General features: G+C 41.8%; 1 protein-coding gene and 1 non-coding gene across 7 annotated transcripts in view; both read left to right on the top strand.

Moving 5' to 3' along the window:
* RABGGTB (Rab geranylgeranyltransferase subunit beta) overlaps positions 1 to 16,729 on the top strand; it is a 31,958-nt gene extending 15,229 nt beyond the window's left edge. For 5 of the 6 annotated variants that reach the window (XM_030573766.1, XM_030573764.1, XM_030573765.1 and 2 more), the window contains 7 exons: positions 4,042 to 4,239; positions 6,657 to 6,762; positions 9,478 to 9,530; positions 9,670 to 9,780; positions 11,131 to 11,256; positions 12,063 to 12,212; positions 14,952 to 16,729. In XM_030573766.1, the coding sequence (XP_030429626.1) occupies positions 4,042 to 4,239; positions 6,657 to 6,762; positions 9,478 to 9,530; positions 9,670 to 9,780; positions 11,131 to 11,256; positions 12,063 to 12,212; positions 14,952 to 15,092 (885 nt within the window). In that variant the 3' untranslated portion in view covers positions 15,093 to 16,729. The remainder of the gene's footprint in view (positions 1 to 4,041; positions 4,240 to 6,656; positions 6,763 to 9,477; positions 9,531 to 9,669; positions 9,781 to 11,130; positions 11,257 to 12,062; positions 12,213 to 14,951) is intronic. The other variant, XM_030573767.1, reaches the window with a different exon arrangement.
* LOC115656930 lies at positions 5,348 to 5,432 on the top strand. The gene has a single exon (XR_004001804.1). It is a non-coding gene; the product is annotated as a small nucleolar RNA SNORD45 (small nucleolar RNA).
* Positions 16,730 to 24,311: the final 7,582 nt, after the last annotated feature.

Raw genomic sequence — 24,311 nt, 5'->3', positions numbered from 1 at the left:
GTTCACTTCCTCTGGGGCACCTGGCATTCTGCTGTCTGTAGACAGATAATGGACTAGATGGACCTTTGGTCTGACCCAGTACGGCCGTTCTTATGTTCTTAATAATCTAGTTTGAGGGTAAAAAGGATACAGATAACTGCAGAGGTGTTCATCGAAGAGGCAAAGTTGCAGCTATCCTTGCCAAACATAGACAAAAGGAAGCACTCTTATCTGCTGCTGCTGTTTGTATATTCAAAAGCATCTGAAATTCCCACAGGGCCCTTACATTGGAATTCAGGTAACACAAGGCAGTTGCGCCTCTCTCTTCCATATAGTTGTTCTAGGCAACCAGCATATACTTCTGTCTTGTTAATAGTGAACCTTAGCCAACAAACCCTATCTGGTTTTATGAAAGAGAAATGGTACTGTTTTTGGTATATTTTTGGTTGGTCATTCATCCCTCCTATAGAATTTTGTAGGAGAAGATGACCACAACTATCTGTCGCTGACATGGAACCCAGATCACTGTTTTATTACTTTCTCATAAGTGGCCAAAATACTTGTTTCCTCTTTCAGTTCATCATCCAGCAAAATTCCCAGCTAAGGAGTGACGTTCTGGTCCCAGTGAAATCGTTGGGAGCTTTGGCATTAGGGCCAGGCTTTCACTCTGCATTTCCAAATACAATTCCATGTTATATCTTTTAACAAACAAACAGAGACAGGTTAAAAAAAAAATAGAGCTATAAAAATACACCTCTACTCCAATATAACGCTATCCTCGGGAGCCAAACAATCTCTCTGCGTTATAGGTGAAACCGTGTTAGATCAAACTTGCTTTGATCTGCCAGAGTGCGCAGGAAGCCCTCAGGGTATATATACACGGCAGAAAAACAGATCTGTGGCAGCAAGTCTCAAGAGTCTGGATCTACAAGCTCAGGCTTGTCCTGTGGTACTAAAATGTTCCCTCTTGGGCTCTGAGACCCACCCCTATCTCTGGGTTTCACAGCCTGCGTGACCATGTCTGCACAGCTGTTTTTAGCACTCTAACACAAGCCTGAGTCTGCAAACCTGAGCTCTGAGACTTAGTTAGGACTCTACCAATTTCACGGCTGTGAAAAATGTGTCACGGTAAAATCTGATCTCCCCTGCTGCTGAGAGCTCCTAGATGGTAGTCCGTCCATGCTGGGAGGCACAGGAGTTGTCCTTTCCCTGCAGGGCTGCTCTTGGTGAGGAGATCAGACCCATTTCCAGAGGCAGTGCAGAAATGAGGGTGATACACCCTCACTTCTTTGCTGCAGAAGCCCAGGAACTGGCTGTCATGCTCTCTCTCTCTCTCCCTTTCTGCTTCCCCCAGGCTGCAGCTCTGCGTCCAGGTGCCAAGCTCGGGGCTTCCTCCTGCAGCGTCTCTTGCCAGGCTGGGGGTTTTCATTCCTGGTACCTGCAGCTGGGGCAGCCTCAGCTTCTGGGTTTGCCCCGCACACGGCTCTGGCACCAAGCCCAGGGCTTTCTCCTCTCTGGGCTTCTGCTCCTGACGGCTGCAGCCAGGGCAGTGGAGGGGACAGACAGCCTGGGCTTGGAGCTACTGGCCCCTGTCATTCCAGCCAGGGGTCGGGGCTTCCATAACACATGTGCACACACACACTTCTCGTGGCTTCTCCTGTGCCTCTGGGTGTGGAGCTCAGGATTTTTGCTCCTGCCATATTGGCCTCTGGGCAGCTCTATCTTGGGGCTTCCCCCCTGCTGCCGCTCCTGCCGAGCTTCAGGGCATCCCAGGCTCGGGGCTTCTTCCCCTACAGCTCCCTCCAGGGCTCACGGTGAGCTGATAGGGGCTTCTGACCTGGGGCTTCTTCTGGGGCTGGGACACTGATTTTTTTTCCGGGGGGGATCCCTAAATTGGCCAGGCCCCCTGCCTTAATCTGTCCCTGGTGTGGACTAGCAGCTCGGAACCCTTGGCTGGGGTGCTCCCAGCAGCACTGGGGGAGATCCTACCCACCTCCAGCTCTGGGAACTTCCTCTAACTGCAGGAAGCTGGGTGTGTGCTGCCTTCAGAACAGCAGCACAGAAGTAAGGATGGGAATTTCAGGACCTCACTACAACACTACAACAGCTTTACAAAACCTCCCTGCCTCTGCATGGCCCCCCTCCCTCCACACCTTATCCCATTTTGAGTCAGGAGCCCCACAGTTACAACACCTTGAATTTTCAGAGATAAACATCTAAAATCTTTAAATTGATCAAACCCTGTAGCCATGACATTGACCAGAATGGACTGTGAATTTGGTAGGGCCCTATTTATAGCTGTGGATTGGGTTTTTTGTTTGTTTGCAGTGTAGATAAACTTTGAGAGATCAGGATACAGTGGCAGGGATCCTGGAAGCCCTGAGAACCCTGGTTCCCTCCTGTATCTGCAGCAGGGAAGCCCTTATTAGAGCCAGGGCTTTCAGGTCCTGACTCCATGGCAAGGAGCCCTGGAAGCCTTGCATAATGGGCCTGCCCTTGAGTGCTGGGAACCTGGTTCGCAGCTCAAGTAGTCCGCTTGGCTTACCTACCCGAGATCCTCAGACCCTGGGATCCTAGGCTCCAGAGCAACCCACTAGGAAGTCTGTGATGCAAGTTTGTCAAAGCAGACTGTTGTTTTGAAACACGTCTGGTTCAGTTAATTGGCTTTTTTTGATGGAACTGTTTTGTTGGAAAATTCCTGACCATCTCTAATTATTGGACCTCTTATGTTTCCTTGTTTCGGTCTGGCTTGACTTTAGTGGTCCGCTTTCAAGTCACCCAATGGTCTAGCCTTAACCTTTGTGCCAGAAATACCAAGACATGAGGAATTTTCTCTTGGGAATGAGTACTTGCAGATCCTTTCAAATACAGATATTCTGTAATAATCCTCAGTATGCTGGAGGCATATCTTGACATGTTATGGGGTCAGTGCTTGGAGCAACGTTTAAGTAGAAAATGACATAGTTTAGCCATGTGATGTGTGTTACAATATTGGGCAGGCTTATGACTTCAGCTGGGCATATAATGCATAATTCTTTATTAAAGTAATATCTTGTATCCTGCTCATAGTAGAACTGCTTAGATGAGTTTTAATAGAATTACGAACTAAGTGAATTGGACAGTTTAGTCAGATAGTACCTTTTCCCAAAGTAGTCTGTAGCAGTTGTGCTTGGGGTTTTTTAAGCCAGTTATAAATATCTGTATATAATTTATATTCATAAGGCTACACAGAGAAAATGTACAGAAAAATAAAATTAGACGTTTAAATACGACAGGTCTCCCAACAAGATGATCTCAATTACGTTTTAAAGTGTGGTGCCTCTGACTGAAGCCTGCCTTCTCTTTTGCCATGTGTATGGTCTCACTCTCCTGCTCACCTGTAGCAAGAAAATACATAAATTACTGTGGAATTTTATAATACAATATGAAAAATCATAGGTAAAGATTTTATAACAATATGTTAAGCTACAATAAATGAGTTTTTCTCTTCCTGTTACTCTAAGTTGCTTTGCTTTGATTTTGGGAAATGGCAATTATGTACTTAACTGAATGTTAGGCTGTTACTTTGAGGGGACCATTTGGTTTAGTAGCTTGAGCAAAGGACCAGAACCAAGAAGATGGTAACTCATAATCTGGTCTGAGCTACTATCTTGCTGCGTAAACGTGGGCAAGTAACTTGACCTTATGCCTCAGCCATCTAAGATGGAAAAATTAAGTAAAAGGCAGAAATTCACTGACTCAGTTGCAGTATCTTAGCCAGCTTAGAAAGCTTATATTTCTTAAGTAAACAACTTAGAATAAAGTATAGCTTGGCTTGTTGGTTGAATGGGGAGGATTTGGTAATGGCTAGATCTTTAGTTCAGAAAACATTGTAAATTCTGCAATTCTGTACGTTACACTGAGCCCTGCAAATCCACAGATACCTGCATTCTATCTGTGGATGCAGTTGTATTGTTAACATCTTTGCAGATCGGTTGCGGATCCAAATTTTTGTATCCCGGCAGGGCTCTACTTGTTTCTATATCTTTGTCTGCTTAAGAACTAAAATTCTGTACTACTTAGGAGTACTGTATGTCGGAATATTTGAGGATGAGTGGTGTCTACTGGGGACTGACTGTAATGGATCTCATGGGACAGCTGCAACGAATGACCAAAGAAGAAATTCTAGCGTTCATCAAATCATGTCAACATGAGTGCGGTGGAATAAGTGCCAGTATAGGTCACGATCCTCACCTTTTATATACCCTTAGCGCTGTCCAGGTAAATATATTGAAAAGAAAATATTGGAAGTAAGTGAAAACAGCTGCTTAACTTAATACATTTATTTGACTATTCTAGATACCACCAAGGTATTTCATTTTTCTGCTGGCACATTGAAAGGCTTTATTTGAGCCTGATTTGTTCATTAGAAAAATTGTTAACTTATAGATTTAATTCTGTGAATTCTCTAATAAGTTGATTGCAAGTTAGACATGTATAATGCACCAAGTTGGAAAGCACAAGATGCAGCAGCTTGTCACCTTCAGGCAGTGATCATGTGCTTCATGTGCACACTTCTAACTATAGTAATGTTTTATTTTCCAAAGAAATAGAATAGTCTGTCTAGTTTTCAAAAAGGCTACAAGAATGATGCTGAATTGTATCAACCTCTTTTGGGGAAAATAAGAAGGCACGTGTATAATAAGGATATATAAACCCAGTTTCTTTAAAGCTAGTAGAGATGAATGTTTCCCTTTTCCCCTTTGTGTGTAGTGCCTGAATTGAAACTTTGAATTGGGAAGCTTCTGTTTTAAAGCTTACTAGTACAGCAATACAAATTTGAGAAGTAAAACATTGATGTAGATTTTTTTTTTTAATTGTAAGCTATTAAACACTTTCTTTTGTGGTGTTGGGACCCTGCACACAGAGGTTGACCCAAGTGCATCTTGTCATTCTGAGCCAACATCTACCATAGTATTGTCCCAACTTGCCTGCCTACTCATATTCAGCTAATAATGTAAAGCCTTCTTTCAAAGTGAAAGTGTGGTCATGTATCTGCAGCAGACAGGAAGCCGTACAACAGAGATCCTCGTGATTACACACTAGCTCCATTACAGATCTAGGTTCTAACTACTTGTAGAGTCAAGTTTCCTCTGCTCTATACCAAAAAATGTTACCCAGTCCAGTTTTAAACACTTACAAGAACTGAATGAAGTTAGTGGAAAATAGTTTGACAAGCTGGGACCAAATGTATCTAAATGGCATTTAAATACTCTTGCATCATAGATCATTTTCTAGGGAAGAAGTGTTGTGGGTTGTAATCCTTGAATAGGATGAAATATAGAGTAGATGTGTCTGGTAGTGAGAGATGGGGCCCAGGAGTTTCGCAGGTCAATGATGAGTCTTGGCATGTATTACCTGAATCTAAAGTTGACGATTATCACACTTTAGCTCTAGAATTACTCTGAGACCTGAGGAAATTGCTATGCCCACTCTTTTTAGTTTGAGTGAGTACCAGCTATTGTGGGTAGAGAACTACACTTCTGCTTATCATACATTTGGGCACAAATTATTCTCACTGTCTTAATTGGTTATGACACATTCTGGATCTACTTTGGGTCTATCCATGCAGGCCAGCCAAAAGATTTGTGTGTAGGGTTCCCAACCCAGTATAGAGAGGGAATAAGTCTTGAGGTTCTTCCAATTTATTTAGACTCATTATGCTTAATATTGATGTTACTATAAGATAATAAAACCACAATAGATTGCAGCCTAAGTATAAAAATCTAAACTGAGAATTAAATTTGCAAATTTAAAATAGTCAGGAAATGCAAATCTGTGGTTCTTTTAGCAATGCTAAACTAATCCACCTGGTACATGCTGTATTCATTTATATTGTACATTAAGAATTCTAAACTGCTAATCCAAAATGATAAATCAGTGCAGATTACCATCAGAAGCTTAATTTCTGCTTTTCCTGTCCTCCAACTCTATTATGTTAACATTGACATCTTGTGTTCCGTTTGTTTTTTTCAATTTAAAAAGCATATTGCAACACTTATAATCCTACTCAAAAAAGCTCTTGGAAAAACCTCTATAGAATGAATCACTTGCATTATTTCCTATAATATGATTTAAGTAAAAATTTCATAACTTAAAATTCTTCTCGCTATTACCAAGCATGTGCTTCTTATTGAGGACTAGTCTATAATTTTAAAGTCTGATGGTTCTTAAATTGTGATTTCTTTTTTGAATTTATATTTGTAAAAATGTGCCCATCCAAAAGCTTTCTACACCTCTCCATTACTTAGGTATACATACTAGTACAAGCCCAGAACATTCTTCTCTCCTAACAAAATTCAACCATAATCAGACACTAATAAATCAATACCGTGTTCCATGATGCTAGTTTAACTCAAATGATTACTTAAAACTTTACAGTGGAGAAAGAGATTGTGTTGAGACCATGCATGGAAATCTTCACCTTAATTTGGGAATTTTAAAATTTTGTGGAATCAAGCTTGTAACATTGGGTAGGTTGCAGTTAGCTGAAGCTTTCATGGTAGTTAAAAATTTTAGTGATTTATGTTCATCATCAGTAAAATGAAGTTGTGTGTTTTTAAGAAAACTAGGGCTCTGGTAAATTCTAGGAAACTTTACCCTTCTGGTAATTGATTTGAGTCCTTTTCGTTTTGCAGATTCTTACCTTATATGATAGTCTCCATGTTGTTGATGTAAATAAAATTGTGGACTACGTAAAGAGCCTGCAAAAAGAAGATGGATCATTTGCTGGAGACAAATGGGGTAACATATCTTCAAAATCTCATGAATGGGTTTACGTATAATGAAGCAGTTAAGAATAAGTCGCTCTGCATGTTTTTTCACTGTGTCTTATGCATGAACTGCATTTATTACCTTTGCTGTAAAAAGGAGCCATTGTGTAACAGCCAGTCACGTCATTGCTTTTCTAGATGACTCAACTTAGGCCATGTCTACATCTAAAATTTTGCAGCGCTGGTTGTTACAGCTGTATTAGTACAGCTGTATAGGGCCAGCGCTGCAGAGTGGCCACACTTACAGCAACCAGCGCTGCAAGTGGTGTTAGATGTGGCCACACTGCAGCGCTGTTGGGCGGCTTCAAGGGGGGTTCCGGGAACGCGAGAGCAAACCGGGAAAGGAGACCAGCTTCGCCGCGGTTTGCTCTCGCGTTCCCCGAACCACCCTGCAAACCGCAGGGAAGGAGACCTGCTTGTTCGGGGTTCCGGGAACGCGAGAGCAAACCGGGAAAGGAGACCAGCTTCGCCGCGGTTTGCTCTCGCGTTCCCCGAACCACCCTGCAAACCGCAGGGAAGGAGACCTGCTTGCTCGGGGTTCCGGGAACGAGAGAGCAAACCGGGAAAGGAGACCAGCTTCGCCGCGGTTTGCTCTCGCGTTCCCCGAACCACCCTGCAAACCGCAGGGAAGGAGACCTGCTTGCTCGGGGTTCCGGGAACGCGAGAGCAAGCCGGGGAAGGAGACCAGCTTGATTACCAGAGGCTTCCTCCTTCCACGGAGGTCAAAAAAAGCGCTGGTAAGTGTCTACATTGGATTACCAGCGCTGGATCACCAGCGCTGGATCCTCTACACCCGAGACAAAACGGGAGTACGGCCAGCGCTGCAAACAGGGAGTTGCAGCGCTGGTGATGTCCTGCAGATGTGTACACCTTCAAAGTTGCAGCGCTGTAACTCCCTCACCAGCGCTGCAACTTTCTGATGTAGACAAGCCCTTAGAGAAAAATTGATTATAAATAACAAAAACTGATCAACCTTCATGGAAGCTTCTGAAAGCTGAAAACTTGCTAGAGCTTGTGATGGGAAAGTGCCTTCTCATTTCAGTGTAACTTGTACTAGATATTAATCTTTGAGTTTAATATCTAGTGATTTATAAATTGTATATATTTATTGCTTGTAAAGGGAATTACCTCTCTGCATAGTAATGACACCAATCTGTGTCTGCATTCACAGCTTCTAAAAATACTGATCTCGTTTGATTTTTATTTTTAAAGGGTATGTTTGTTCACCTTTTCTTCTATTGACATTTTAAAGTATTATTTATTATTATGAAATATATTTTAATATTTCAGTATTGTATCCTGTTGAATATCAGTTACAACAGAGCCATTGTTTCATTTTTCAGTTAATAAAATGAACTGATCGAGATATTTCAACATATGTAAATCCATAAACATCAATTTGAAGTTGACAAGCTACGTGTTGGTATTAAAATGGTCATCCGTATTCAGCACTAACTTTTACATTTCAGCCAGTTTGTCATAATATAGTAATAAAATGCACAGGCAGGGATATGACAAATACTAACAAAAATGTAAATTATCAGACCGGATTACTGAAATGCACTATAAATGGGGCTACCATTGAGGAAAATTCAGGAGCTAAAGCTAGTACAGAATGCGGTTAGCTGCTTGATTGGTGATATGAGCTACAACAAGGATATTAAACCATTTCTGAAAAACTGCACTCATTCCCTATTTGCGTCTGGGGTACAGTTTAAAGTGTTGACTTGAGTTCTAATTACTGAGGTCTAATCAACACTGGGAAAAGGATTACTACTTGGTATAGCGCGCGCGCGCACAGACACGCAGACGCACACGTGTATGACACACACTGCCCATTTATGCACAGTTGCTCGTATAACTGCGTGTCTGCGCACACAGACACGCGTACGCGCACATGCATCTTGTGCGCGCGCTATACCAAGTAGTAATCCTTTTCCATTAGCAAAATAACAAACTTTTTAAAACAATATAACTGTATTTACACTGGGGCTTTTTTGCCACTATAGAAATGTCATAAAAATCACTCCTCTAACTGATGAAACTATACTTGCAAAAGTTTCTAGTGTAGACCTTGCCTGAGAGACCCTCTTTCTTGATCTATGCCTTCACACCAGCTGAAGACCTTGAGTATTGTGGAGACTGGTGCTGATATTTTCTTGAGGGTCCACTGCCCTTTAACTTGTTTTGTCCAAAGTTGTGAGTCTTTGTGGCCTTCAGATTATGATGGTGAAGAGCTGAGAGTGGGCAGTGTGGGTAATTAACTGGTGAATGAATCTCTGTGGTAACATTGTTCAACCAGTTCTCTTTCTATTCAGTGCACAATATGTGCACTGGGTACTTTTTATAAACTAAAAAATAAGATATTTACAAATTTCTTTTAACTGAAGTAAGCCTGGATATTTGTTTTGCAACCACTAAGTAATCAAAGGATTATTAATTCATGGTTACATAGAGATCATTTTGTATTTGTTTAGTGTGATCCTATTGGGAAGTAATGTGAATTATTGGCTGGTGGAGGAAAATATTGGTATAAAGTATTGGAGTGTTTTCTATTTAATATTCAGAGAAACACCCATGTTTAGTGACTTACTGTGTTCTTTTTAATAGCATGCATCATCTGTGTGCATATGTATATCAAAATTAGTTCTCTGCAGTTATACTATTTTCCCTCCCTTCTTTGTAGGAGAAATAGATACCAGATTCTCTTTCTGTGCTGCAGCAACACTAGCTCTTTTGGTAAGTTCTGCAATAAGGGTGGATATTAGATACAAATACTTAAGTTTTCTGTAGATGGCAGATGAATGATGCTACAGTAGCTGTACATAATTTACTTGGTGGTAGTATAAAATGTTAAAGGGACTTTTCTGACTTGCAGGGAAAGCTAGATGTTGTTGATGTGGAAAAAGCAGTCGAATTTGTTTTGTCCTGTATGAACTTTGATGGAGGATTTGGTTGTAGACCTGGTTCTGAATCACATGCAGGGCAGGTAAGTGCTGTTGCTTGCACATTGAAATATTTTAAATTAACAAGAAATTCTCAAATATCTAGTTTCTATAACTGTTTCTAAAACCTGTCAGCAATGCAGACTGAAGCAGTTTTGTCACTTCCTAAATGTATGTAAAGAACTTTATTCCTTTAAATGACACAAGTACAGAATTGATCTGTAAAGAGGTCTAGGAGCTGGATTTTGTCCCTAAAAATCCATATCAGAACCACAGTTTTGCATAGTGTGAATTTTTGTTTCAGACATCACAAGAATGAGTTAAAAATGTAGCTAAAGTTCCAAAAGAGAGACAAAAAGTAGTGAGCATTCAAATTTGTTAGGGAGGAAATCTCAAATTTTGTAATATGATTAGAATACAATTTTGACGTCATCTACTTTTTCCTCTGTTAGGTTAAGCATATCAGAACTTTTTGTACTTCACTGGATTGCACGTTGATCAAATGTCTTGCCTTCTGGTAGGAAAAATACTTGTTTGGCCCAATGATAATTATAGTTCAGGGCCCAGTTATAGTTATAGTTCAAGTGGAATTTACTGTAGATTCCACTCTTACCTTTTATTCTAAAGTCTGATATGTTGCAGAGGTAACTTGGTTAACTTCTTGATGGTGCTGGTGGAATTTCTTTTAAGGTGACAAGCTAGCTGGAGGGGTACTAGAGCTCATTAAGAATAGATAAATGCCAAGGAAGATGACCTGTATGACTTCCTCTAGAAAATTTACATGTAACTTTAACTTTGGATGAAGTTCATACCGACACTTACTCCGAACCTCCAGTTGATAGAAATGACCTTCAACCCATTTTAGTACTATTTCAATATAGATCTAATCACAATAATCAGCTGTTCATTTTCCACAATTGTTCTGAGTATTGTAATTTGGAAGGTTTTACTTGTTTAAATGAAAATATAAAAACTATTCAATGTAGAGAAACTTAATTATTTATGAAACATACAACCTAAACGTGTCATAGTCCCCCCTCAAAATAGTGGTGGTTTTTTTTTTAATTCTAAATCTCCTCTAAGGTCCTGCATACATTAAGAAAATACCTTAACGTTCAATCTGATTTTTTTTAGGACACTACAAATTACATTTTGCTTTTAATGACAACTGGAGTACATTAGTAAGATGTTATCTTCTGATAAAATTTAAAAAATCATAACAGTGGAGTAGTATGTTCACTTTGTAAACTGAACACTTAATCTTCTGACTTGCTTATTTTAACTATTAGCATGATGTGAAAGAATGGAATCCTGCTTTGTGATCCTCCTACATTTAGTCTATTACATGCTACTTAGTTCTTAAATACACATGAACTTTATGTCTGTAATTTTAGATCTATTGTTGCACAGGATTTCTGGCCATAACAGGCCAGTTGCACCAAATAAATGCTGACTTGCTGGGCTGGTGGCTTTGTGAACGTCAGTTACCCTCTGGGGGTCTCAATGGAAGGCCAGAGAAGGTATTTGATTCACTTTTTAAAAAACTTTTACTCTGCTTAGTGTAGAAGCAGAAATATTATTTTTCTAATTTCTGGAAAATATGGACTTTCAAATGCTGTTGCAAAACTTCAGATGTTTTTACTCTTAATCTTGATTCCTTCACTGTATCATCCACTATTGGTTCTTGTTTTAGAAGATGCAATGTTCTCAACATAGTTTAAGGTTTCAAAATACCTTGCTGAATCAGGGCCTGGATATATTGTGATGTCTTAGGAATGCTGTATACTACAGGTTTTATAAATGTTTGTTCATAAAGTAACCAGAAAAATACTTGATTTATAATTTTTGTAGGATTCGTGTTGTGTGTGTCCAACAGTTGAATAATGTAGTCTGGTATGACTGACTTGCAAGTGGAGACTTCTTAGCACTAGTTTTCTTAATGGATGCAGCAGACAAATGCTTTCAAACTTAAGAGTTTTTTTGTTAAATTAGTGGTTGATACTGTTCTCATAGTCTCTCGTCCCTCTTAGCCATGAAAATGAAAATACCATTTAAATGAGTCTCTTCTTCAGAGCCAAAATCCTGTCAGAGACTGGCAAGGTTTCAAAAGCAGCAGAACACTTGTGATTCTCCTGCTGGCGGGGGAGGAAGGGCATCTGCAAATAAGGTGTGTGGAGGAACTCTGATCTCTGCCCAAGAGGCAGTGCTCCAAATTTGTACTCTGCTCAGTGATGTTTTGATATGGCTAGTGGTTTCACAAAACCTAGTGTTACTACTGCAACTCATTTAAAAAACGTAATACTCTATTAATATATTTATTTGCCAGTTACCAGATGTATGTTATTCATGGTGGGTGTTAGCATCCCTGAAGATAATTGGTAGACTACATTGGATTGACAGAGAGAAATTACGCTGCTTTATCTTGGCTTGCCAGGATGAGGAGACTGGAGGATTTGCAGACAGACCAGGAGATATGGCAAGTTAATTTAAATGTACATTTTAGGTTGAAATTCAAAGTTTACAGGTTTGCAAAAGGCTTTATTTTATATGAAAGGTAGTACATGAGTATGAACAAGGTAATGCTACCTTAGCATATCTGTTTTCTTGAGGGAGCATGTGACGGTTTTCAATATCTGCTGACTTATCCCATGCTGAGAATTCAGGACCCTTTCCCTGTTTAAAGCCCCAGCAGATGGCTGAAAAAACATTTTGTTGAAAAGCGACAGGCTAATAAGATTGTAGACTGTATTGCAGTTGTGACTGTTACATTTTAAAATGCTACAGTAAAAAGAGAAGTAAAAGTTAAAGATGTTTCATTTAAATAGACTTGTCCAGTTAAATTTGATATTTTTTTCAGTTAAAAGTGATGTTGGAAAACATTAAGAATGTATGCTCTTGATATTTATAGCTTAGAACGGGTTCTCAGACTTCATTGCCCCCTACTGATATCAAATTACTACATGACCCCAGGAGGGAGGACTGAAGCCTGAGCCCGCCTGAGGCCCGCCACCCCAGCAGGGGGGGCCAAGGCGCAAGGGCTTCAGCCCGGGTAGGGGGCCTGTAACCTGAGCCCAACCTATCAGGGGTGAAGCTGAAGCTTGAGTCCCATCACTCATGGCTGAAGCCTTTGGGCTTTGGCCCCAGGTGGTGGGCTCGGGCTTCAGCTCCAGGCCCCAGCAAGTCTGACCCAGTAAAATGAAGTCTTGACCCACTTTGTGGTCCCAATTCACAGTTTGAGAACCGCTGGCTTAGAATTTAGTGAAGACAAATGTGTCAGCTTAAACAAAAACTATTAGGTAAACTAAAGATGAAAGTGAGCTACATGAAAACGGAAGGTAAAAATAGCATTTAAGATTTCCCATTAAAATTATCAGTATATTTAAGGTCAAATTGCAATCTGATCATCAATAAAAGTGTTGTGGCAGTTATTGTGAGAATTGAATACTGCTGCTACTAAAGCTAAATTCTCTGTTCGCCTGGTATTTAGCTGTGAGACTGAGGACCTTTCCCAGACCTGAGGAAGAGCTCTGTAATTAGAAGGCTTCTCTCTCACCAGCAGAAGTTTGTCCAATAAATTATATTGCCTTACCCACTTTGTGTCTCTAATATCCACAATCGTGAGTTTAGTTAGTTTCTCTCTCCCTTATTTGCTAGAAATATATTCATAATGGTTAGCTGTTACAGCAATTCCTTGTTCAGGCTTGGCTTGTCTTAACTTGGGCCTGCCCATGTCTAAGTTAGCCCTACACGTGTAGCAGGAAGCTTTTTTTATGTCTCTAAGGAGAATTAGAAAGTAACATTAACTTTGGGTCCATGCAGGGGCCTGTCCAGCCCCCTGTGTAAATTTAGAGCAGCTTCAAGAGCTCCTTTAGCTTACATTTGGCTTTTAATGGCCTATGTGTGGGCCTTAGAAAGCAGAGAATAGTCAGTGCTGTGCATTCTGGACATTCTTATGATGTGCCTGCTATGCCAACTCTTTAGGAAGGGGCAGTCTTTTAATTGTTTTGTTCAGTACATTAGGGCCTTGGTCTGAGGCTGGGCTTTTAGGCAATATAATAATAATATGTGGGAGGCTGGTAGCTGGATCATTGTAGAGCCCTTAAGCCAGCTGTAAACTGGCCAATGAGGCCTCCTGTGCAGATGGTATACGCAAGGGGCTTTTTCCACCTAATTTATTGCTCATTTATGCTGCAGAGCAATGTAAGGAGCTTTAGTAAGCTGTGAACTAGGTCGTAAGGGTTTGTCTTTAGCGTAGAGTCAGCTCAGGTTTCTACTTGGTTATTGTCCACACACATCATCTTATCACCTGAGCTAAGTGGTGCTCTCTATTTGGGCTAGCTAGCACAGTTGGGGGTATAGGTTAGAGCCCTGGTTTCTGTTTTTATTAGGGCTGACAATGCCCACTTTGCAGTGAGGATGCAGGCTACATCACTGAAGACATACATACCTTCAGCCTAAAGGTTTAAGTAGCCTTCTATGTTGTCTGTGTAGGGACATGCAAACTGTATAGCAGCCTTCTGGAAAATCTGTTCCTTATCTCATGAAGGAATCTCTAAATCTGAGAGAATTGCCTCCTACCTATGTTTTCTCTTCTCCTATGCCCCATTTTTCCTTGTTTTCCCTTCAGTTGTGTATTTGGGTCCCTTTGGCCCCCTCTAAGACCTGTCAGCACAGCTCTAGTTCAGAGAGATTGCCAAAGAGCAATATAATGTTGAGTAAAAAAAATATGGAGTTTATGGCAGAGTTGGTTTTAGATCATCAGGTTAGCATGTAACTTTTACATTATAGATAGTAAAACCATGAGGAATTAGATTTACCATGTTGTAATAATGCATACAAGAATTGGTGGAAAGAGCTGTCAGACTTTTTCCATTATCTGCATGTGTACTGTTGAGTTCAGGTTTAAAAAAATTTCTGGTGGCAACAAACATCATTAATTCAAACATCTCAAAGTTGTATCCTAAATGTATATAATTTGAAGCTGGCTATTTTTTTCCTTTTAATGTGTGTGAATATTTACTTCTGATATTTTAAAGTAATTGCATACTAAAAACCAGGAAGTTGTGCACTTCCATTGTTCTCTGAAATTAAATATTCAACCACCATTGAGCTTTCTCAGTCTCTTCTAGCAACTCAGTCGTCTTACTGTCTCGCTGTAAACTCATCCAAAGGGTTTTAGTTGTCAGTGTGTATAAATTCTTAATTTTTTTTCCAGGTGGATCCTTTTCACACCTTATTTGGAATTGCTGGTCTGTCATTGTTAGGAGATGAACAAATTAAGCCTGTCAGTCCTGTTTTCTGTATGCCTGAAGACATCCTTCAAAGAATAAATGTACAGCCTGAACTTGTGAGCTAGACCTTACAGAAGCAAAAAATTGCTATGCTCAGCTGCTTTGATTTTGTTGGTTGAAACTCATCTCAAACATACTTGCATATATTTTTCATTTTAATGTGTTTACATCAGTACAGTAAAATTATCACTGTACAATAAACCTTGTCACTTTGTCCGTGGATTGTGTCAAAATGGCTTGTTTAAATAAATTATGTGGATGTTATATGTATTGCAGGTTCTGTAACAGATGAAGAAACATTTTTATCTGCATCTAAATATGTGGACCTGTGGGCTCTGTTTGTACACTAACTCAAAACAACAGCATATTAGTCACAGTAATAGAGTACTTGAATGACTTGATTTTTTTTTTTGTTTCCTACATCAGTCACAAAACATTGTCTTGATAATATAAGCATGTATTGACAGTCAGTTACCCTGAGCACTGTATTTAAGAGAAGCAGAGAAAAGATACTAGTAGTTACAACACTTTGATGTTAGTGGACAACTGTGTGCATTTAAAACATCCTGTTTAGGATATTCCATCATTTTTATCCAATACTGATAGTTTTCTTCTCATAGCAATTGATAAGTGTAAAGGTTTTTGTTCTCAGCAAATACAGTTGTTAGCCACCAGTAAAGTCCTTTATTAAAGAAGATATTTTTACTACTGAAAATACAATATCATTTGTGTTGAGTGTCGATTGAGACTTGCAGGTAATAAGCATTCTACAGATCGCCTCTCTACAGTAGTATGACTTGCCAAATGTGCTGCTAATTGAAAATTTGTCATTGATATGAATTACTACTTCATTAGCACTTGAGAAAATAGTTGTGAAAGAAATAATATCAAATAAAAGTAGCTATGAAATATTTTTTCTGAAGGATGAAATCGTTTTGTCTTTGGAGTGCTTAAAGTGCCTCTATTTTACATCCCGTAGCATTGTGCGTTTGCATCTGCCCACCATGTTCTGACTGAGAAGGACTAAATGAAATTCCTGTTGGATCATATTAAAGGTAATTGTGAAGGAAAAAGTAGGCTTTAACAGTCCCCCAGCTTATTTATAGTTAAAGATGTCCTAAAAAGATTTTTCAAAAGTTCTCCATTTTTAATAGAATGGTCAATGCAGAGCACTAGTCCTTACTTCAATTGCCTTATTTTAAGGTTATTTTTCTTTAAAAGCCTTTTTGCCAGTCAAACTATTTTTTTCTAAATTAATGGATGTTTCTTTTAGATAAGACTACTGGTTAGAGATGTATTACAAAGCAAACTAGTATCCTAATTAGTCATTGTTTAAATATATTTTCTTCCATTTTAATTACAATATTATACAGAATTTTTGGAAAGATTCTGGTACTGTATATTGTAGTTAATCAAGCAATGTGTATCACTACACATATTCATTTATCTGTAAACTGAATGAGATATAATCTTCCATCAATAAAGCATCCACTGAAGAAAATTAGTTGGCCTTTACAACATGTGGAAGTTAAAGTACTTAGTTTCAGAGCAGAGTGCATTGGTATCATTAACTACCTCATTTTATCTTGTTAAATGTTAAGATTTTCAGCTCACTTTGTGGAATTACAGTAAGATATTAGTACTGTCTTTGGTGACAGCTTGTCTTTGCATGTAGAGATCCTTTATTAAATGTTTTCACACACTTGTTTCTATAATTTATTGATATTTTTACACAACTTCATACTGAAATATTCTTCAGTGCATGTATTGAAACCACACAATCATTCATTGCAGCATAGCTACTAATGTCCTAGAACTGCAATAACAATTTTGTGGTAAGAAGGAAGGTTCTCTCATGGATCAGTAACTGGTTAACACCAGAACCAAAGGGTTGGATAAATGGCCATTTTCAAAATGTAGAAAGGGAAATAGTGGTATTCCTCAGGGATCTATATTGGGACCAGTGGTGATCAACGTCTTAATAAATCACCTAGGAAATGGTAAACAGGTGCCAAAATTTGCAGACAATACAAAATTGCTCAAGATAGTGAAGATCAAAGCTGACAGTGAAGAGTTACAAAGAGATCTCACAAAACTGAGTGACTGGGCAAAAAAAGGCAGATGGAATTCAGTGTTAAGTGCTGTACATACAAAATAATGGTGTCTTCTTGATTAGCAACAGCTAATTTAATCTTGAGTCATAGATAATTCTCTGAAAACATCTGCAGCAGCAGTAAAAAATGTTAGGCACCATTAGGAAATGGATAAATAAGACAGTAAATATGACACTTTATAAATCTATGGTTTTCCTACACCTTGCATATGGTGCAGTACTGTTTGCCTTATCTCAAAGATGCATTAGAATTGGACAGACAGGCAACACACATGATTAATGTTATGGAACAGCATTATGAGGTGAGATTAAAAAGATGGACTCATGGGTCCTAGTGCTCGTTAGGCTCTTCTAATGTGTGCTGAGAGCCATCCTGTTTTCTGTACAATGGTGAGTGCACGTGGTGGGTGAGGGGAAGAGGCAGTTGGGAAGGAAGCCAGATGGGATTGGACAGATGGGGATGTGGGAGAGAGGGGTAGGGGATAGGAGGAAGGGGTAGCAGACTAGGGGAAGAAGCGGGAACCAGCATGCAGTGTCCCCTCAGCAGCAGGGGCTCCATTAAGCAGGCTCATCAAACCCCCACCCCAATGAACCCCACTCACCCTGCACCTGGACCATGCTGATGAGCCTCCCCCACGCAGATGCCTACCCCCCCCAAGCCCCAACCAGATGCACCTACACTTACCACTGAGCCCCCCCCCCCACCAGACCTTTCCTGCTGAGCCCCAACCACCTTCACCTGGATCCCCTTGCATAGTCCTGTTGCCCCCAAACCCAGAACTCTTTGCACCCCATGAGCCCCTGTCCATCCAGAACCCTCTCGCTTCAGATCTGGATCCCCTCTACACGGGGATCCTGCTGGGCTCAGCCTCCCTATCCACACCCAGTGCGCCTGGCACAGAGAGGCAGGCCCAGCCCTTGTGCTGTGTCAGGATGAGGTGCAGCCTTACCACTGAGTCCCTGTCCTGTGTGTGGGATGGGCTGCAGGGTGATTTCTCTCACCTGCATGCAGCCAGTGGCCTGTGCTCTCCACTGCCATGTTTGAGTCTCCACACTTATTGATAAATTTTGTAGAATTAAAAAATATTGTGGGCAGAATTTTTACTTTTTTGGCACACAATTCCTTCAGGAATAAGGAGGAGCTGCTGAGGGCTCTCCTGGAGCAGATGCTGCCTGTCTGAAGTGAGTCTTTAACTCCCTGAGAACCAGATGGGGTAGTCTCACTGGGAAAGCAATAGCCTCTTCTTAGGGCCCCCTGTAGAAAGCAGATGGGGAGCTGGCCAGCTGGTTGACCCCAAAGCCTCCAGAGGGGAGGCTGAGGGAAAAAGGCCATTTGCCTCCTTGAAGACCAACAGTGAAGCCTGTGGGTACCAAGGGCATGGAAGAAGGGGGCTGTGGAAGCAGGGGAGGAATAAAGGAGGCCTGGTCTGTGATGGCCAGGCATTCACAGAGTCCAAGACCAGAAGGGGCCATTGTTATCATTTAGTCTAATCTCCAGTATGGCACAGACCATAGAACACCTCAAAATAACTCCTAGACTGTATGTTTCATGAAAAACATCTAGTCTTGATTTTAAAATGGTCATTGATGGATACTCATCATGACTCTTGGTAAATTGTTACAAGGGTCTTTAGTTAATTACTCTCACTGTCAACAATTTGCACCTTATGTCCAGTCCAATTTTGTCTAACTAACTTCCAGCCATTGGATGGTGTTATATCTTTGTCAGTTAGATTGAAGATCATCATCACCATGTTCCCATTATGCCTCCAGCGTTTAGGGCAGTAATGAAGCTCCTCCACTCCTGTCTGTTTCTGGCAAGTTTTTCAATGGGTCCTCAGCTGTGCCCCAGTTTTTTCAGCTCAGCTTCCACAGCTCTTTGCCATGTTATTTTCAGGCTACCTCATTTTCGCTTGCTTTCAGGTGTCCCTCATTACTATTCTGGTGTTGGGATCGGTTTCCATTCAAAGCACATGGCCAATCCATCTCCTGGCAATGATAGTACTCATATCTTCTTAGCTGCACTGTGTGAATAGATCTTGGTTTGAGATTATTCTGGGCCAAAAGATATGGAGGATTTTTCTGAGGCAGGCTGTATGGAATGAAGACAGTTTGGACATGTCATACTTTCTCATTCCCCAGAATTCTGCACTATAAAGTAGTGTTGAAAGTATGCAGCTTTTCTTGAGTTTGGTTTTAGTGTTGTATTTTGATGATTTCCAGACAGCATTTAAATTCCTGAAGGTGTTCCTGGCTTTAATGATTCTGTTCTGGATGTCCTGGCTTGTTCCACCGTCCTGGCTGATGGTGCTGCCTAAGTATGTGAATGTTTCTACATTGGTAAAAACATGATCCTCTATCTATACTGGTGATAGTGAGGCAATATTAAAGGTCATAATATCTGTCTTATTGTGGTTGATTTTCAGTCCAATTTGCTGGCTGAATGTGTTGAGTCAAGTTGTTTTTTCTTGTATATGGTGTTAGGTATGTGATAGGAGAGCGAGATCATCTGTGAAGGCCAGGTCTTCAAGGGATGAGAAGGGTGTCCACTTAATGCCTCTTGGCATGTCTTCTGTTGTATGCAGCATTATCCAGTCGATGGCAATGTTGAAGAGGATTGCAGATATGACACACCCCTGACATATTCCTGTTTTGACTTCAAAACTGAGCTCACTGTAATCAACACTGTATATAAAGTTGGAATAGAAGCTTTTGATGTTGATTATATAGAGAGGGATTCCATATGCCCACAGAAAGCATTCACAGGATCAGCCTGTGGTGCAATCAAAAGCCTTCTCAAAGTCTATGAATTTTATGTAGAGCTGCCGTTGCCATTCTAAGCATAAGAAGATAAGAATGGCCAAAGGTCCATCCATCCCAGTATCCTGTCTACTGACAGTGGCCAATGCCAGGTGCCCCAGAGGGAGCGAACCTAACAGGTAATGATCAAATGATCTTTCTCTTGCCATCCATCTCCACCCTCTGACAAACAGAGGCTAAGAACACCATTCCTTACCCATCCTGGCTAATAGCCATTAATGGACTTAACCTCCATGAATTTATCTAGTTCTCTTTTAAACACTGTTACAATCCTAACCTTCACAACCTCCTCAGACAAGAAGTTCCACAGGTTGACTGTGCACTGTGTGAAGAACTTCCTTTTATTTATTTATGCCTGAAAAGTCCTAGCTTCTTTAATCTCTCCTCATATGGGACCCGTTCCAAACCCCTAATCACTTTAATTGCCCTTCTCTGAACCTTTGTTCTGTTACTTTTCATAGAGTGAAGATCTGGTCTGTGCATCCACGCCCTTTCCAAAAACCGGTCTGCTCTTTCCTGAGAATGCTACCAACTACCTCTGATATATATATGCTGGACTATGCTCTTACACAATACATTGCATGGCACGGATGAAAGAGTGATACCACACCAGTTACTCCAATCTCTGGGAGTTTCTTTCTTGGGTATCTGCACTATAACCTCACTGAACCCTAGACTGAAGAGCCCCTTATTAAATAGCTGTTCTCCATGTAGATAGGTATAGACTGCGCTCCAGTCACCCTCAATCTTATCTTTGCTAAATGAAGGGGAAGGGCAGGCACCCTGGAGGAAATCTTCAGGAAGATGGGGTGAGGGGAAGCCCCTGGAGAAAATACTGGTGCAGGGGAAGAGGATTGGCGGGTGGCAGCGTAGGGTATATGGGTAGCACAGCGGAGCGGAGGGCCTGAGCTAGGAACAGCATGTGGGACAAGGGGAACCTCCATGCGCCTCCCCAAGGGACTTTTACATCTTGTCTGCTCGGGCAGACGGGAACCAAACCCACTGTGCAGCAGCAGCTGTTTTGTACGCCCCCTCCCATGTCGGGGATTTATAGGGCCAGCCGCATGACAAACGGCAGGGCTCTTACGATTCCCAAAACAAAACAGCTTCCAGGTGGCCATGGTATACTGGATTGCGTCGGAGGGCGCCCTTTCCTGTTTGCGCATGCGCGGGTTTCATAGCGTCGGCGCCGCCGCCATTTTGTGTGTGGCCTCTGGTGCCTGCGCTGAGGGGATGCAGCGGGGAAGCGACGAGAGGAGGCCGGTAGCGCGAGAGGAAGCCTCGGCTTCGGCCTCCTATTCGGGCCGTTGTTCGTCCTCGTCCGGGGCGGAGCACCTTCCCCGCTACCACTTCGGGCTGTTGCAAACCCCGCTGAGCACGGCGGGCAGCGCTGGCGGCAGAGCGGAGCCGGCCGGCCCCCAGCGAGAGGCAAACTCCCTCGGCAGGGGCGTGACCCCAGCGCCGGGGCCGCAGCTGTTCTCTGCGGCAGCAGGAGGTGGGGAGCAGGGCGGCTGGCCGAACTCAGACACGCCCCCTGCCCACCCCCCGAGCTGCCGGGCCCTGTGTACGGAGTGGTCTGAGCAGCCTAGAAGCCTAGATGGAGCTAGGTCCGCCGTGCCCTCCCTGTTCCACCAGCCAACCCAGGCCAACTGCTGCTCCTGGGAAGGGGAAACGGGAATGTGCACCCCAGGGGATCAGTGTTACACAGCGCCCAGCGTCCACGTATATCCCGTCCCAGCAAATCTCTGCCCATCGGCCTGAACGGTTAGATGGGCTGTCTGTGTAAGGAGGAGGATGCTCTTCTCCTTTTGATGGAGTTGGAACTGCAGCTCAAATTAAAGTTTCCTATGACAGCAATACTCACATCTCCCATAATGGGAAGAAAGTGGGGCGATGTGATATTGCTAATGTTAAAATAAACATATAAATAAGAAAAAACAATTTGCTCTCTAAACCCATCAAAAATTCCTCCACATCTTTACAATTTGCTTCACAGTTTATTTTAAAAAAAATTACTTAATATGGTTGGGGTAAGAAGGAGTTAACAGTATCAGGTGAAGTCCTCAGTTGACCAATAAAACCTCTTTCCTTGCAGGAAGTAGCCTCATCATTTTAAGCATCTGGTCTATGTAGGGTGACCAGACAGCGAGTGTGAAAAATCGGGACGGGGGTGGGGGGTAATAGGAGCCTATGTAAGAAAAAGCCCCAAATATTGGGACTGTCCCTATAAAATCGGGACATCTGGTCACCCTAGGTCTATGCATGCTTTCTGTGTTGATATATCTATTTTAGTTAAAGGTGTAATTTTTAAATCAAAATAGTTGCACAATCTCTAGGTCAGGGGTCGGCACTCTCTGGCACACGGCTCGCCAGGGTAAGCATCTTGGCGGGTCGAGCCAGTTTGTTTACCTGCTACGTCAGCAGATTCGGGGGATCGTGGCTCCCACTGGCTGCAGTTCTCCATTCCGGGCCAATAGGGGCTGCGGGGAGCGGCGCGGGTGAGGGATGTGCTGGCTGCGGCTTCCTGCCGCCCCCATTGGCCTGGGACAGTGCACCGCGGGCAGTGGGAGCCGCAATTGGCCAAATCTGCTGACTCTGCAGGTAAACAAACTGGCCTGGTCCACCAGGGTGCTTACCCTGGCGAACTGTGTGCCAGAGGTTGCTGACCCCTGCTCTAGGTTGTGGGCACTGTTTACACCAGTATAAAGTATACTGTTATGTCAGTAGAGCTTAGTTCCATTCCTTTAGGGAAGCACATTTTATACTAGTGTATCTATATCCACACCTGGGATGGTGGTACTATTTTAGGTATGCCAGTATAGTTAAAATGGTACAGTTTTATGTAGATAAGCACTTAGATCCTGTTCCCACAAGCTCTACCTTGATGGGTCAAAAAGGTGTGGTTTTCAGTTGTATTAGCTCAATAAATCTAACATGATTGAAAAGACCTTTTAATGTTTTTAAACATGTAGTCTAACAATTTTTAGGGCTGTCAAGGGATTAAAAAAATTAATCATTAATCACGCAATAAAAATTGTGAGTAATTGCGTTGTTGAACATTAATAGAATACTGTTTAAATATTTTTTGATATTTTCTACATTTTATAATACATTGATTTCAATTACAACACAGAATACAAAGTGTACAGTGCTCACTTTATTTTTGATTACTAATATTTGCACTGTAAAAAAACAAACTAAAAAGATTTTTCAATTCACCAAGTACAAGTACTGTAGTGCAATTGCTTTATCATGAAACCTACAAATGTAGAATTATATAAAAAAACTGCATTCAAAAATAAAGCAATGTAAAATTTTAGAGGCTGCAAGTCCACTTAGTCCTACTTCCTGTTCAGCCAATTGCTCAGACAAGCAAGTTTATTTACATTTGCAGGAGATAATGCTGCCCGCTTCTTGTTACAATGTCACCTGAAAGTGAGAACAGGTGTTTGCATGGCACTGTTGTAGCCGGGCACTGCAAGATGTTTATGTGCCAGATACACTAAAGCAGGGGTCCCCAACATGGTGCCTGCAGGCACCATGGCGCCCGCGGGGGCTTTTTAATGCACCCGCGTCCTCGCCCCTGGGAGAGCACTCGCTGAAATGCCGCAGCGGCATTTCAGCAGGGACGCCTCTCGATGACACTTGTTGCTGACAAGTGACGTCAATGAGAGGCATCGCTCCCGAATTTTGGCAGGGACGCCTCTCGATGACACTGCTTGCCATCGACAAGCAATGTCATCGAGAGGCGTCGCTCCCGAATTTCGTCAGGGATGCCTCTCGATGACGTCGCTTGTCGAGGGCAAGCGATGTCATCGAGAGGCGTCGCCGCCGAAATGCCGCCGAAATTCAGCAGCATTTCGGCGAGTGCTCCATTGCCGCAGTGGTCCTTCGGCTGGTGCCCGCCAGCCAACAATGTTGGGGACCACTGCACTAAAGAGTCATGTGTCCCTTCATGCTTCAGCCACCATTCCAGGGGACATGGGTCCATGCTGATGACGGGTTCTGCTCAATAACAATCCAAAGCAGTACAGACGGATGCATGTTCATTTTCATTATCTGAGTCAGATGCCACCAGCAGAAGGTTGTTATTCTCTTTTCATGGTTCGGGTTCTGTAGTTGCCGCATCAGTGTTACTCTTTTAAGACTTTTGTTTAGCATATCTGGCACATAAATATCTTTTAATGCCAGCTACAAAACTGCCAAGCAAATGCCTGTTCTCAATATCTTGTGACATAAATAAGAAGAGGGCAGCATTATCCTGTAAATGTAAATAAACTTGCTTATCTCTTAGTGATTGTCTGAAAAAGAAGTAGGACTGAGTGAACTTGTAGGCTCTGATGTTTTACAT

The sequence above is a fragment of the Gopherus evgoodei genome, chromosome 8 (genome assembly GCF_007399415.2).
Source record: "Gopherus evgoodei ecotype Sinaloan lineage chromosome 8, rGopEvg1_v1.p, whole genome shotgun sequence".
Taxonomy (NCBI): Eukaryota; Metazoa; Chordata; order Testudines; family Testudinidae; genus Gopherus; species Gopherus evgoodei.
The sequence above is the reverse complement of the archived record's forward strand: the minus strand, read 5'-3'. Positions and strand labels throughout refer to the sequence as shown.